At 44.6% G+C, this 14,217-nt stretch overlaps 1 protein-coding gene across 2 annotated transcripts in view; it reads left to right on the top strand.

The window, feature by feature from the left end:
• The window catches only part of LOC135259884 (PDZ domain-containing RING finger protein 4-like), a 135,309-nt gene that overhangs the window by 115,388 nt on the left and 5,704 nt on the right, over positions 1–14,217 (top strand). For both annotated transcript variants that reach the window (XM_064344777.1, XM_064344778.1), the window contains 3 exons: positions 6,298–6,396; positions 10,995–11,057; positions 12,927–13,028. In XM_064344777.1, the coding sequence (XP_064200847.1) occupies positions 6,298–6,396; positions 10,995–11,057; positions 12,927–13,028 (264 nt within the window). The remainder of the gene's footprint in view (positions 1–6,297; positions 6,397–10,994; positions 11,058–12,926; positions 13,029–14,217) is intronic.

The following is a 14,217-nucleotide window of genomic DNA, read 5'->3' as shown; positions in this document are numbered from 1 at the left end:
CAACCTCACTAAAGACATTTTACTTTGGTCTGCTATAGTAGTAAACCATCACTGGAGTGTACAGATGTTTAGAAGAAGTTGCATAGACCAGGGCACTCATTATTTTAACAGATATCATTGGCTTTCTGAGGATCCAGTTCCCAGATTCTGCCTTTTGATTGGACGGATAATAAAGTGGCCCTCACCAGCTGAGTCGTGGGAAGCTAGCCTACACTAATGTGCTTTTGTTTCCAAGCCACTGAGGAGCAGGCAAACTGTAGCATTGCGAGTGATGCAGAGTGATTATATTCACCCCGGACCCCCCTCCCAACCCCCAAACCCCACCCCACCCCCACCGATGCACGTTTTCCCAAACGTCAACTGCACATCAGCTTCTAATTCATGTCCTTCAGGAAAAGAGAAAAGTTTGCACGTTCACCACGCGCTGCATAAAATCAGTGAGAATATATTATATAAGAGCAATCTCTTTTACCTTCATTTCTATTAACAAATCCTATTAAGTCAGCTTGTGCGCTTGCCATCACTCTGCATCTTATTTCATGCCCAGAGGGTTGTTTTCCACGCTAACTAACTTCTGCTTGCTTCGTAGAATATTCTCCTGAGCATTTGCGTTCGTACAGCTGAATGTCACAATTGAATATATTCTGTCGCTCCCCTGGGCGATCATTGATAGATAATTATGTGCCCAGATCAGGCATTAAGAGATAATGCTTCCCGCAGCATCGTCGCTGAAACAGCGCGGCGGCGCTACGTGTTAGCCTGGGAGACCGCTCGTTTATTCTCAAGATACGATCATATTTCAGGCTTTTTTATAAACAGGAAGCAGGCTAATTAGGAGCAGCTTAAGCAGGATATGTGAGGTTTTTTTTAAACCTACAATCCATTCATGCAGCTGAGTATTTTTGCATGAGTACTGTCAGGATGATGAATAACAAGCATGCTGCATTGTGGGTAAACACCTTTAGTCCAGCGAGCGGAGGGGGTGTGTCATTAGCTCCCTAGGTTTCAGACAGGATGAACCACAAAGGTAATACAGTGAGAATCTATCCCAGTTTTGCAATGTTGCTCTCCTTCCTTCTCTGAAATGCAGTCCATCTCACAGACTCTCATAGAGTCTGGTCCTGGTGTAGCCCACTTTGGCCCTGTCTGACCCGGTACACTGAGAGCTTACCCTCAGATAGCCTGGTCTGGCCCTGATCTGGCCCATTTTATCCCAATCTGACCTGGTACACTAAGAACTTGCTCTCAAATAGCCTGTCCTTGTCCTGGTCTGGCCCACTTTAGCCCTGTCTGACCCGGTACACTGAGAACTTGCCCTCAGATAGCCTGGTCTGGCCCACTTTGGCCCGTTTTTGCCGACTTTAGGATCTTGTGTCTGAAGGGCAGGCTACTGGTGTTTATCTTGAGAGCATCAGCTTACAGCTTACGGAGTCTGAAGTGAAAATTTTGACAAGATGCAAATCATCTTTGTAATGTTATTAAATGGAGCTGGAGCAGAGCATTATGGGTAATAACTTAGACACAAAAGAATGAATTGTGTTATAATTAATGAAGCAGTTTATCATACCTCACTCCCACCATCCCTCTTTCCTGATGCGATATGGAAATGTAACGAGAGTGGGAGGTTTCTCAGGTGGACAATTTCCGCTTTTATTATGCTTTATTTGCTCGGGGTGTTTCCGGTGTTTTATCGCACTTTCATCCGGAGTCAGAGACAGGGTTCTCTGCCCGGTGTGTGCCCATCTCGTGCACTTTTGACCCCAGCAACCAAAAGGCACAAGTATAACGACAGCATCTCAACACGCGCTGACAGTACGTGGTAATTTCTTAACCGCGGTCATTAATTTACTGCCAATCCCGCGAACCCTCGAGCTGTGGCAGTCTTCTCTCTGAAACCCGGAGAGCTGGTGAGGAAGATGAAATGGCGGAGGGCAGCTAAGTTCACTGGAGTTTCTGAGATGTTTTCTTAAGTATTCCCATCTTCTCATACTGTGTAGCTCACTTCATACTGAGTTCTTCAGATTCTCCTGGGTGCCAGATTTTTTTTTAAAAAGAAGAAAGAAAACGTCCACACAAGACAAACCTTCTTCACATACTATTTACTGTATAAAACAGTATATGAGCAACACGTATGGTGCATGTGTGTAAGCCACACAAAGTCGATGGCTTCTAAAAATATGCATACTGTATGTAATGACTTATTTTTCTGTCGGTAGTGAGAGATGCTGTATGCTGTATGCCACTGTACAGGGGCATTCTGTATCTTTTAAGGCATCTGAGTAACACCTCTTCTTTCTTCTTGGCTGTCAAAGGGCCCGGAGTGTTGTCTGTGGCATTCCGCATCTGGCAGCCGAGCTGCCAATTGAATAGGCTTCATGCAGGGACTTCATGTGAATTGTGTCATTGTGTTCAGCGCAATGGCCTATTTTTGGAAGCCTTTTTATTTTATTTATTTATTTATTTACCCTGTCTACTCTCATCACTTCTACTGTATCTGTGTGTGTGTGCGTGTGTGTGTGCGTATATATATATACTGTATGCGTGTGTGTGTATATACATATATATATATATAATGTATATATATATATGTGTGTGTGTGTGTGTGTGTGTGTGTGTGTGTGTGGGTTCTTGCATTCTTTATTTATCAGCTCAACTGCAGGTGTCCTCTTCCACAGCATGCAGGAATAATTTCAGCTGAATCTCTGCAAAAAATGAAAGGTGATACACAGACTCAGGAGCTGTAAATATGAGACATGTTTTCTTTTTTTTTCTTCTCATAGTGGAATACTTCAGTTGATCTTTTTGATTTGTTCTGTATTCTCTCTGAATCTAATACCTCTCTCACTTATGCCTGGACACTTTGCATTTATTTGACTATACCGTACGTCCTCGTTACTGCAGATAATTATTAAAATGAGGTGTTGTTTTACCGTGGCAGGCTTTGAGGCTCACGAGTCCTGATGGCTGTTCATGTCCAATTAGCAAACTGACAAAAATGTGTAATCGTGTCGGAGGTGCACTTGCCTGCCCCGTAGCAACACAGAAAATTGACTTTTAAGGTTGTGCCCTAAACTCGTAATGCCTGGGAGTTACGATTCACACTTAACTATATCAGACTAGTGGCTGGTGATACTCAGCTGAGAACTGTGATGAATACGGGCTCACCTTCCACTGTGGGACTTCGGCTGGCGCAAGCAACGACGGTCTCCTATGGCGACCCGCGCGTCGTTGTTGACGACTGTCAGTTCATGCAGGTTTTCAGGGGGAAAATTAAGCAAATAAAGCAAAAATAACAAATGAAGCCAAAAATAATTTGGAAGTCCGCATCTTTCTCTATCCAGTTCGTCAGACGTCAACAGATGCTGCCGTAACAATTGTTTGTCCAAACTGCCGAACCGCAAAAGGGAAAAATTTCACTATGGTAAAGGACATTTCAATATATTTTTTGAACTGATACCATTCTGACGCCATTTTGTGAACTATGCAACATTCATCCATGGTCATTTTCACAATTGAAGATTGGGCTGTATCAGTGATGGTGTAAATGATGGATACATTTGTTAACATTGGACTAGGATCCAGTCAACATTTGTTCACAGTCTTGTGTCAGTAATTTTTCCCAATTGTGTTTGTTCAGGGGAGAAAATAGTACTTTCATACCCAGAACGCAAAGCATGCTGGATCGACTTGGAAACATGCAATTAGAGATCTTAGGAGGCACCAGAACTGCTGTGTTTGGAGAAAGAGTGGAGGGGGTGTTGAGAGAGATAGAGAAAGAGAAAGGGGTAGAGAGACACAGTGAGAGGGAGGGCGGGAGTGATTGGAGAGGAAGTGAGGTGGAGAAGGGGAGTGAGAGGGAGAAAGGGGGAAAGTGATGGTGAAAGAGACAGTGATTAAAGCTACTGAGCGGGAGGGAAGGAGAAAAAGAGAGATAAAGGAATGCGACAGACTTCCTTTCCTGCCTGTGCCGTTTGGGTACAGTAGAGACTGGGTGTAATTAGTGGCACAGGAATCGGTCCGACGACCCCCTGACGATCTGTCACCGTGGCGATGGGGAGGAGGAACGGGGGTCCCGACGGGAGGGAGGAGGGAGGAGAGGGGGGGGGCAAGGGGCTCAGCAGGAGGGGAGACATCAGGTGTCTCACTGCTACCACCCCACCCCCATCCCCCCCCACTACTACCCCCATCTGCGATTCTTTCATCCAAAGTGCTGACAAGCTTGGCACTTGTAGCCGGCAAACCTCCAGCTGTCAGGGGAAATGAATTTCTCAACGTGCCAAACCCCATTTTTCCCCCCACCCCGTCCTGCCCCACCCCACCTTACACACTATGTAGACCCTCACCTGCTCTTCCCCTGAGCTGAACTTTCCGATTCCTTCACTTGAGGCCTGCTGGCTTCAGTCAGGCCTGGAAGGTTGGACTGCATTGTGTTATTCTCCAAAGCTACAAACCATAATGGGCAGGGCTTAAGATCGGTGAGGTGAAATATCAATTTTCCAACTCCTCTATTATCATCCCACCCCCATACTGTCTGCCATTTTGTTTCTGAAACAAAGATTTTTATTTTTCTGGGATGTTAATATGGTACAATGTGCACTGTTTAATCTAGCGCAAATGACTGCTCGGTGGTAATGAATGAGACGCGTACAGCATCAATCCAGCCTGTATTCTTTAAGTTAATCACTAGTACAGTTCTGGTGATCTTCTTTGCACAGGAAAATCATGACAAATATGTCACTTGAAGGCAGTCACATTATCTCTGTGAATGCAGACTTTATTAGACCCAAATATGGCCGTGAATTAATCTGTTAGAATGGGCAGCCTAGATTAAAAAACAACAAAAAAAAGCATTACCACAGTAATGGTGGCTCATTTTCTGGCGTAATGATATTCCGATTTTGCTTGTGTTTTTTGGAGCTCATGAAATTAGTCCACGGAGCGATTTAGAAGCAGAATTATCAAGCTATTCCTCCGGGTGTTTTGTGTTGGAAGGGGGCTCGGAAAGTTGGAGGACAACCGAGCGATAAAAAATTTGAATTCCTACCAAAGCTCGGAGGGACTCGAGCCCTCTGAGGAGAGAGCGATGAATATTTCATTTCCGTAGCAACTTTTCTTTGTGGCGGCAAGTACAACAAGCGTATACCATAGAGCAGAATAAATGAGAGAAGATTAGCATAAATAAGGGCTTATTTTGAAAATAAACATTGATGCGGAGGCAGTTGCTCTGGTGTACTAAATAACAATCATCGGGTTCTGCACTGGAGAACCTGTAATGGGTTTCTAAGCGGGACCTCAGGTGTGTGATTGCTGCCCAAATGCTTCTGGTCCAAAAATGCTCACCTATTTTGGGCTCCCAACTGGCTCAAATGGGCTCAAAGAGAATAATACTCAAAGTGGTTTGTATTCACAATTAAGAAGCAATTTACAGTGAAGCAGGGCCAGGAGAAGGGGTGTGGGATTTCTGCTTAGCCAGCACCAATATGTAGCCCCCACCTGGGTGGTGCACGGCAGCCATTTTGCGCCAGAGGTCTCAGTACATATCAGCTGAGGTGGAGTGGGAGGGGTTATTAACTGTTGGCGGTGTTGGCTATGCAGCTGACTGTGATCAAGAGTCCAGAGATACACAATGCAGTTGCAGTTTTTCCATCAGGGATAAGGTGGGTTTATGCTAGCTAAGTTTCCTCAGGTTAATACTATGTGAGCTCCTTCTAGTGACACATCCAGTGGTCATGGCAGCCCACTAATATCAGCAAGAGATTCACCTCTTCGTTGACTCACTCAAACACTCTTCTTGTAGTTGTGTGTGTGGCCTGTAGGGTGTAGAATAGTCACTGGCTCTCCTGTAGTACTGCATAGCGAAATGTTCAGTGTTAAATCAACTCTCACAGACTACATTTGGTCCCTATTGGATATAAATTGACACTGGACATTTTAACGTGTATGCGTGGCAGGGTATAAAATAGTCCCTGCTCTTCTAAAGTACTGTGTGTGGCCTGTTGGGTGTGAAATAGTGGCTCTCCAGTTGTGCTTTGTGGTCTGTAGGATGTAAAATAGTCACTGGCTTTCCTGTACTACTGCGTAGCCATTTGAAAAAATGGAAGGAAAGAAAACATTGTATTGAAAAGGTAAACCTCTCCTACGAAGAATATTAAAATCAAATGGTGGTTTCAGTTTCATGCAGAACAATTCGCTGTTATCAATACCAGCCAATAGCATGTGTCTGATTCCCAGCCAGTATCAGATTTCAGCTTCGGTTGAGTCCAGCGTGGCATTAAACGCATCCCTGTGGTTTTGCAGGAAGTGGAGCTATGCCGACTCAACAGTCAGGAGAAGCTGGGCCTGACTCTCTGCTATCGGACCGACGATGAGGAGGACATCGCCATCTACGTCAGCAAGGTGAGAACCGCTCAGGGAATGGGGAACATTCCGGAAATCTGAAATCCGTCTAGTTTGCATCAGGAATACAAAAATTCTGCCCACTGTCCTGTCTAACTGTCAATCAGCAATTATATTTATATTTTTAAAAATATACTAAATACTATATTAGTCTTCAGGCATTCTTCCTCACCCTTGGCCTGTATTCATCTACATTTGCCCTTTACTTCAACCTGAATTTGATCAACATTTTTCCTAATTAATGCGTTTGTTAGTTTTCCTTTTTATTCAGCAACAGAAAGAAACTTGCTTTTGTATTTAACTGTGAGTCCGAGTTTAATTATGGCGATTAAGTCCATGCCAAAGCGTTGAAATATGCTACAGACGCGGCATAACATTTAATACACAACGCATTACGTGATCATACATAATGAACACTGTGTAAAGCTTTAGTATCGGCAAACCTTTCACTGGCCAAGCAAGCAAATAAAAATCAATGCCAAAATCAATCTAAAAGCCGGTAACGAATTTCCACAGCGCCGTAATAACATCGGTCTTGAAAATTAACATTTATTGTTCCCGTTGTCCTTTGTAATGAATGCCTTTTCATAGGAGAGGCTTAGCCATCCACAGCGGCACAGTCGCGGGCTGGAAGGGATTTGGGCCTTTCCGTGTAAACAGCTTTTTGGAACAAGCCAAACTCAGAGAGGGGGAAGCGGAGACTGTAAATCCGTCCCTCCCCTTTTTACATTTTAATTGTCCTTTTTTAATTAGGTCAGACTGACACCCTCCTCGCCTCCTACGGAGTGTAAAATGGCACGTTTTCCCATTTCCTCAGCCGTACGCCAAAGACTATCAAAGTTTCGTAAGAGTGGGTTTCTCATGGAAACCCTGTCATGCCAAAGTTTTAACTCCATGACATACCCAGTGTGACAGACCAGTATCAGCCAGACAGTGTGTTAGTTCCTCAAAGTGCTCATTCATATTCGTTTTTTTTGTGCATATTACACTTGACAGGTACTGTGTAAAATTTAGTTTGCAATATGAACATGCATAGAACTTGGAAACTAAAATGGCTTAAACTAATATCAAATTTCCCCAAATTTCACTCTTATGTATTACCTTTGTGGCAACTCCAATTATTGGCGGATTAAGTGATTAAGGTCGGGACATCTGTTCATACCAGTGTCAAATGTAACACATGTAAGGAAGTGTGGACATTTCAGACAAGAAAACAAAGAACAATGTAAAAGCAAGACTTCTCAGACTGTATCCTGGGGTCCTCCTTATGTGGGGTTCTCAGACTCTATCCTGGGGTCCCAATTATGTGAGTTTCTCAGACGCTGTGCTGGGGTCCACTCTACTGGTTTTTTTTGTTGCAACCAGTCTCTTGATGAATAATGGTTGTTGAAAATGTTAAAAGTTTCATCATTTCTTCCTTAATCTTATTAGCACAGCGGGTGTCTGACTCTTTGCCACGAACACTTGATTTTCCACACATGGCTTAGTTTCAGTGACTAGGTGTCCAGACTTTAAGCAATTATACTCCCAATGATTTCATCTGCCAGTCTATAATTTAATTAACTAAGAACGTAAACCCTTTCTAAGGGAAACATTCAGCGTATTGGAAGTTATAAGTTTTAGTTTGATATGACTTCTTAAAAAAGGATGTCAGCATGGGCTCGTTATTCTTCGTGGCATGTGAAGCTATTTCTGACATAATGGCCTTAAGAGGGTAACTCCTTCATTTGACAGTATCTAATTAATTAAGAACAATTAGCAGCTCATTATAATTCAGAGGTCGCAAATGTGGTTGGAAAACCAGCGTGCACTGCCTTTACCCGAGACCACATTTGAAAACCCCTCACTGAAGAGAGCCATCGAGACAAATGATTTCCAACTACATCCTAACAACAATTCTCCGATTCATATCAAGCTTCTGAAACAAACAATGCACTGGGTGCTACTTGGTTGATGAAACAAAATTGCTGATAAAAACAAATGCAAATTTTTCTCATTAAAAATGTATGTGTGTTTACAATTTAATTTTATTTATTTTCTTTTTTTATACCAGCTTGGAATTTATATTTGTATTGTTGCTTTTTGAGGTTGTTTTGAAAATGAATTTTTCTCTTGATCCTGAGCTTGAAGTAGAACAAGCAATCATTCCTTATGAGTGGAATAATATTGGATCCGACAGAGAATTACTGAAGCTTATTGTATATACACACCACACTGGGGATTCCAGAAATATGAAATGTTTATCTTTTTATATACATTATTAATGGGGAACACATTTCTCTTATCACTTGTGACATTTAATGCATTTCCATTGTGTTTTCTGTTGCACTGTTGCGGCTTATATCTGTATGAGGAGATATCTGTCTGATTTTTATGAGGAAAACATTTTGCAACGGCAAAAGTGGAATACACGGGATAAGAATGATATGTTTACGAATCCATAAATACAGAAATGAACACAATAAATACGTTGTGCGTGAGACTGTGTAGCGATCATTTTCTCCCGCGGCAACATAATGAAAAAATCTGTAGTTCCTTTTACGGCAGATTGGAATTTGCGAACACGCCTCAGTTTTTTCTTTTTCTTTTTCAGAACAAAGCTTCTGTCGTTTTCAGCACGCTGGACCATCTAGTTTAGGCCTTAGAGAATGCCGTCTGGCCACTTGTTGTCCACGTGCTGAAATTCTCGTTAGCAATTCTGCCCAACTTTGAAGTGCATTTTATGTTAATTAAAACCCACAAGCTATTCCCCGCAGAATGCGAAAGGAATACCAATGATGTATAAAACGCACTAGATATTATGTGTTTTGTATGGAATTCACTTTTTGACATGCAGCACAACAAGCCCACACATACTGTTGCATCCCAGGGTTCTTTGCAACAATAACAAAATTCAAATTAAAATCAAATTCTGCTAAAAGGCCAAACTAAGACGAACAGGAACATGGAAACCGGTACTTCTTAAAGACCTGGTTTACAGTGGCCATTTACGGCTGTATCTCTGACAAAGCTTGGAATTACATTCTAAAGAAGAGGCGCAGAACAGTGCTATGTCATTTGTCGTAAGCTGCAATATGCTGTCATGAACGGTTATAAAATAAGTTATGTCAGGTTTATTACAGTATTATGGCATGCTTATAATAGTGATATGGCTTACTACAGTGTAATGACAGTGTTATGACAGTGTTATTGAATGCTTATAACAATGTTATATAGCCATTATATAAAGTGTAGTGCTTTAAGAATAGGAATAAGAGGGCTATGTGCAGTGCCAGTAAGGCTTCTGCATTAAATGGGCATACACCAGCATTTCAGCACGTTTTTTGGACAAGGCTGCTAATTATTTCATGCCTGGCTTTTTAGATCTCGTTCATGAATATCAATGAGAGCGGATACATTTTCACAGAATTTAAAGGGAAAGATGCATCAGCGAGCACGCTCAAACGCCGATCCACATACTCGATCGCCGGCCCCACAGATAGAACGTCCAAACATTCCGCCCGATTCCCAAAGCCTTCAGCCTGGCCTGCAGGGCGTGTTCCATTGCTGTGTTCAGCGCCGTCAGTTAACGGGCGATAAAGTTCCCTTCAGAGAGCGCTGACTGTGGTGAGGGAGTGACGGCGTTCACAGGCAGCTCCTGTGATCTGATCCGGCACGCTGGCAGTGTATCACGTTTTAATGAGAGCGGGGGAGACGCGCTAACCGCACTGAGCAGAGGAGGAAGAAACGCAGAGCTGCGGGAAAATCTCCTGAGGTTCCGGCAACTCGGGGGCAGTCTGACCGAGGGAAACCGATGGCCGCGGACAACGATCGAACGGCGGCCGCAAGGCGGGACCGCCCCTTCGTTCCGTCTCGTTAAGCCGGAGAGAGGGGCTACGGCGGCCATTTTTATATGTCGAACCGGTCCGGAGATGTGTAATCATCTCAGAGAGCGTCCGGTCCCCTCGCCGTTTAAGTCATTAACTGGCTGAGTGGAAGTAAATGTCTCAGTCGTGTCATTATTTTCACGTGATACACTGCGAGCGCTTTTGAAGATCATTTTTAAAAAATCAGTTCATCTGATTGGGCCCCTAGTCATTATGTGGGTTGGCAGTACCTAAATTACCCCCCTGCTGAGGCAAGAACTTGTGGAAGCTGACATGAGTTATGTGCCATTACTGTTTGGAGGATTGTTTGCGAAAAACATTGCAGAAGCTTGGACGAAGGTCTTTGTGCAGGAAAACGGGAATTAACGAAAGCCAGTGTGACTTCTGGATGTGTGTACTGCAGGCCTCAATCAGACAATCTGTCAAGAAGAGCTTGAATCTGCCATGGGTTGTGTGAAATCACAGTCAGGATGATTATTTATGAATGATGTTGTACTAGAAAGAAGCTCAGCAGACCTATGACTCATGACACTTTTCAAAAGTTAACACAAGCACTGGTCAAAATATTGGTTCTTGTGGTACCAGTGATTTTACTGTGGGAGCATTAAGCTGCATGATGAATATGAGCTTATTTTGTGTGGAACTACATTACCCAGAAAGCACCAGTGCTGACTTTTGGACGTGTGCGTTTTTCCCAGCGGCAGTCAGACATTTTTCCCTCTCGCTCCCCAGGTTGGGCCGAACAGCATTGCGGCCAGAGATGGACGGATCCGAGAAGGGGACCGTATACTACAGGTACCCTTTTCACACCGGGTGTTCAGGGCCGCACAGGAAGCCTGAAACCCACAGGCGTTCATCCGCATTGCCCCCCAGCTGCTGAACAGCATACATTTTTAATGGCCACTTACTGAATAAGGAGAAAGAAGAAGAAAAAAAACCTTGGTTTGAGAGCTGGCAGAGAAAAAAAGAAAAAACACCCCTCTTCCCAGTCTTTCTCCCCCTCTCGCTCTTTCTCTATCCCCCTCCCCATCTCTCTCCTTTTCTTTCTCCTCTCTTTCTTTACTTCTTTCCCCATTCTCTCTCTCCCTCCTAAGCTCACTCTCTCTCATTCTCTATCTCTCTCTCTCTCACCTTCTCTCTCTCCCTACCTTTTTTCTCAATCCCTCTCACCCTCCCCACTCTACTTCATTTTCTTTTTTCTTATCTCTCTCTTTCTCTCTCTCCCTCTCTCTATATTTCCCTCCATCTCTCTCCCCTTTCTCTCTCTCCCTCCCCCTCCCAAGCTCACTCTACTCTCGTTTTCTCTTTCTCTGTTTTCCTCTCTACCTCTCTCTCTCCCTCCTGCCCCGCACCCCCCCCCCTAGGTATTTTACTCACAGCATCAGCATTATGCTGCTCTTGGGAAGTGGGGAGGGGGGGGACAGTTCTGTGGTCTGCTCTTACCGGTGTATTTTTGGTATCATTGTGCATGAAGCTCCCCTTGGGGCAAAGGATATGTCTCCAAGCACTGTAACCTGTGCACAGCTCCTTATGGCAGACACCTCCCCCGCCAGCCCACCCCCCAAGGGGATCAGAATACCATTTTTCTGTGTAGAAGATTCAGGGTTGTGGTTGGGGGGTGGCGAGGGAGGGGAGGTAACCCCCGAAATTAGCCTGAGGTAGCTGAAAGGAAAGGGGGCGTGGGGCTCTGGCCTGTAAGCTCTTCTTGATGAGAGATAATCCAGGGTCTTTGCTCTAATTGTCTGGCGGGGGGGTGATGGTGGGGTGATGGGTGTAAGGGGGCGGGGGGGGGGGGGGGCGCGGCGTCTCGCTGAGTCCGGAGCTAGAAGGTTCCCCAGCGCCGGCTCTCCAGCAGAAGCTATTATCTGCTCCTGACAGTTCCATTACTCTCCACACGGAAAGATGAACGCCAGCTGTCAGCGGCCAGTTAATTGTGTCGCCAGATGTATGTTGCGAGGATGCTTTTATGAACACGGACCCTGCCCGCCCGCCCGCCGGCGCCGCAGTCCGCGGGTCCCCCTCAGCCAATCAGCTTCCCCCGCCACCCCCCACCTCCCCCCCAGCCAACCAACCAACCCCCCCGTTCCCATGAGAACGGCCTGTTCGGCCCCTCTACGCTTGTCTGTTTACCTGCCAGCCCTGGTCCTGGAGAACTGCGGGATTTGCTGAAACCCGCTCTTAATTAGCTCTTAATTGATCAATTAAAGGTGTTAATTATACAGTTAACTCACCTGGTTTCCTGGGTCTAAATTAGTTGCCGATTTACAGGGTAAAGCAAAAATGAGCTGACGTCCGATACCATAGTTCGTCTTTAGAATGTTGAAGGCTGCTCCTGACATTCAGTGCGCTCTGTGTAAAACATATACCTCCTGTTATCAGTGTGTAATTCACATAGGAGCTGAAAGTGTGATCGAGCATCGGTGCCGGCCTCTGAAGGAGGTTCATATCACACCACACATCTCTCTGTTTGGCTGCTGACTCATGAAAAAAAGATTCATTCATTTATTTGAGCGGGAATTCTCAATGAGATGGAAATCTTGCCTAGTGAGGCTGTCCTTGCTGGTGGTTGTGTTCAGAGAGGGGAGAAGCGATGGTCCACAGAAGACCTACCCGCCCCTCCTCTCTCCTCCATTTCACACCCGTCCTCCTGTGTTTGTGTGTCAGATTAACGGGCAGGACGTGCAGGATCGAGAGGAGGCCGTGACCATGCTGTCGAGTGAAGTCTGCGGGAACGTGGTGCTCCTGGTCGCCAGGCCCGAGATGCAGGTGAGGAGGCTGGCCGGAGCAACATTGTGTACCCAGCATCCCTGACTAGCTTACCCAACACTCCTCACCAACTTACTCAACACCCTCACCGGCTTCCTTTACTGAACACCCCTCACCAGCTTACCCAGCACTCCTCACCCCACACCAGCTTACCCAACACCCTACACCAGCTTACCCAACACTCCTCACTATCTTATCCGCCATTACTCACCAGCTTACACAGCTTCCTTTACATTATTTTACTTTAACCTTGTGGCTGCCACACCAAGAAAAGTTATTTTCACTGTTGTCTTGTTTCAATAGTAACAACGAATGATGTCTGTGTTTTTGACTGACTACACATGTAAAAGTTTGTGATACAAAAGTATGGTCTGCCACTCAGCTGAAATAGTTAATTTGCTTCTTTGTGCTTGGGTCAATAATGACCTCAAATGATGCTTTGTTTTGTTTGCCTGACCACAAATTCATAAAATGTCTGAAATTAGTGTAGATCTGACAGAATCAGACAGATCTAAATTTAGTGCCATAAAGTTTTTCAGCAAGAAGTTTTCAGTGAAAATGTGGTCTGACGCTTGGGTGAGAAGATGGTGGAAAGGTTCAGAGTCCTCAGCTGTAAAAAGAAAAACCTGTGATTATGTCACTATCACACAATGTACTCTCCTGCCCGGGCCTGTATTTGGGGTTGAGACCACCGTGGTATATCTGGTCCAGGCCTGACACCGTGTTGGGCCTGGATTTGTCTCAGAGCAGTTGTGCTGATCAAGCAGCTGGTGTTCTTCCTTAAAATCCTAACCTGAGACGGTTGACAAATACAAGCCCTGAATACTATCTATGTAAATCTTAAGCCTAGATGGGCTAAATGGCCTATTCTGCTCATTAAGTATTCTTATGTTCTTATGTTCCGCATGAGCTGAATGGCCTGTTCTCATCATTATGTATTCTTATGTTCTTATGTTCTAGATGGCCTAATGGCATGTTCTCCTCATTATGTATTCTTATGTTCTTATGTTCCAGGTGGGCCGAATGGCCTGCTTCGTCATTATGCATTCTTATGTTCTTACGCTCGCTCTCCTCTCTGTTTTTTTAAGACATCACAGCACTAATAATCCATTTCGTGTCTGAAAATTGAAAAGGCTCACTGTACGCAGTAAGCGAGAGGGGATTTTCTCCTAAGAGTAAATGTTGCTCG

This window comes from Anguilla rostrata, chromosome 7, assembly GCF_018555375.3.
Source record: "Anguilla rostrata isolate EN2019 chromosome 7, ASM1855537v3, whole genome shotgun sequence".
NCBI classification, from domain to species: domain Eukaryota; kingdom Metazoa; phylum Chordata; class Actinopteri; order Anguilliformes; family Anguillidae; genus Anguilla; species Anguilla rostrata.
This window is presented reverse-complemented; position numbering and strand designations above follow the sequence as displayed.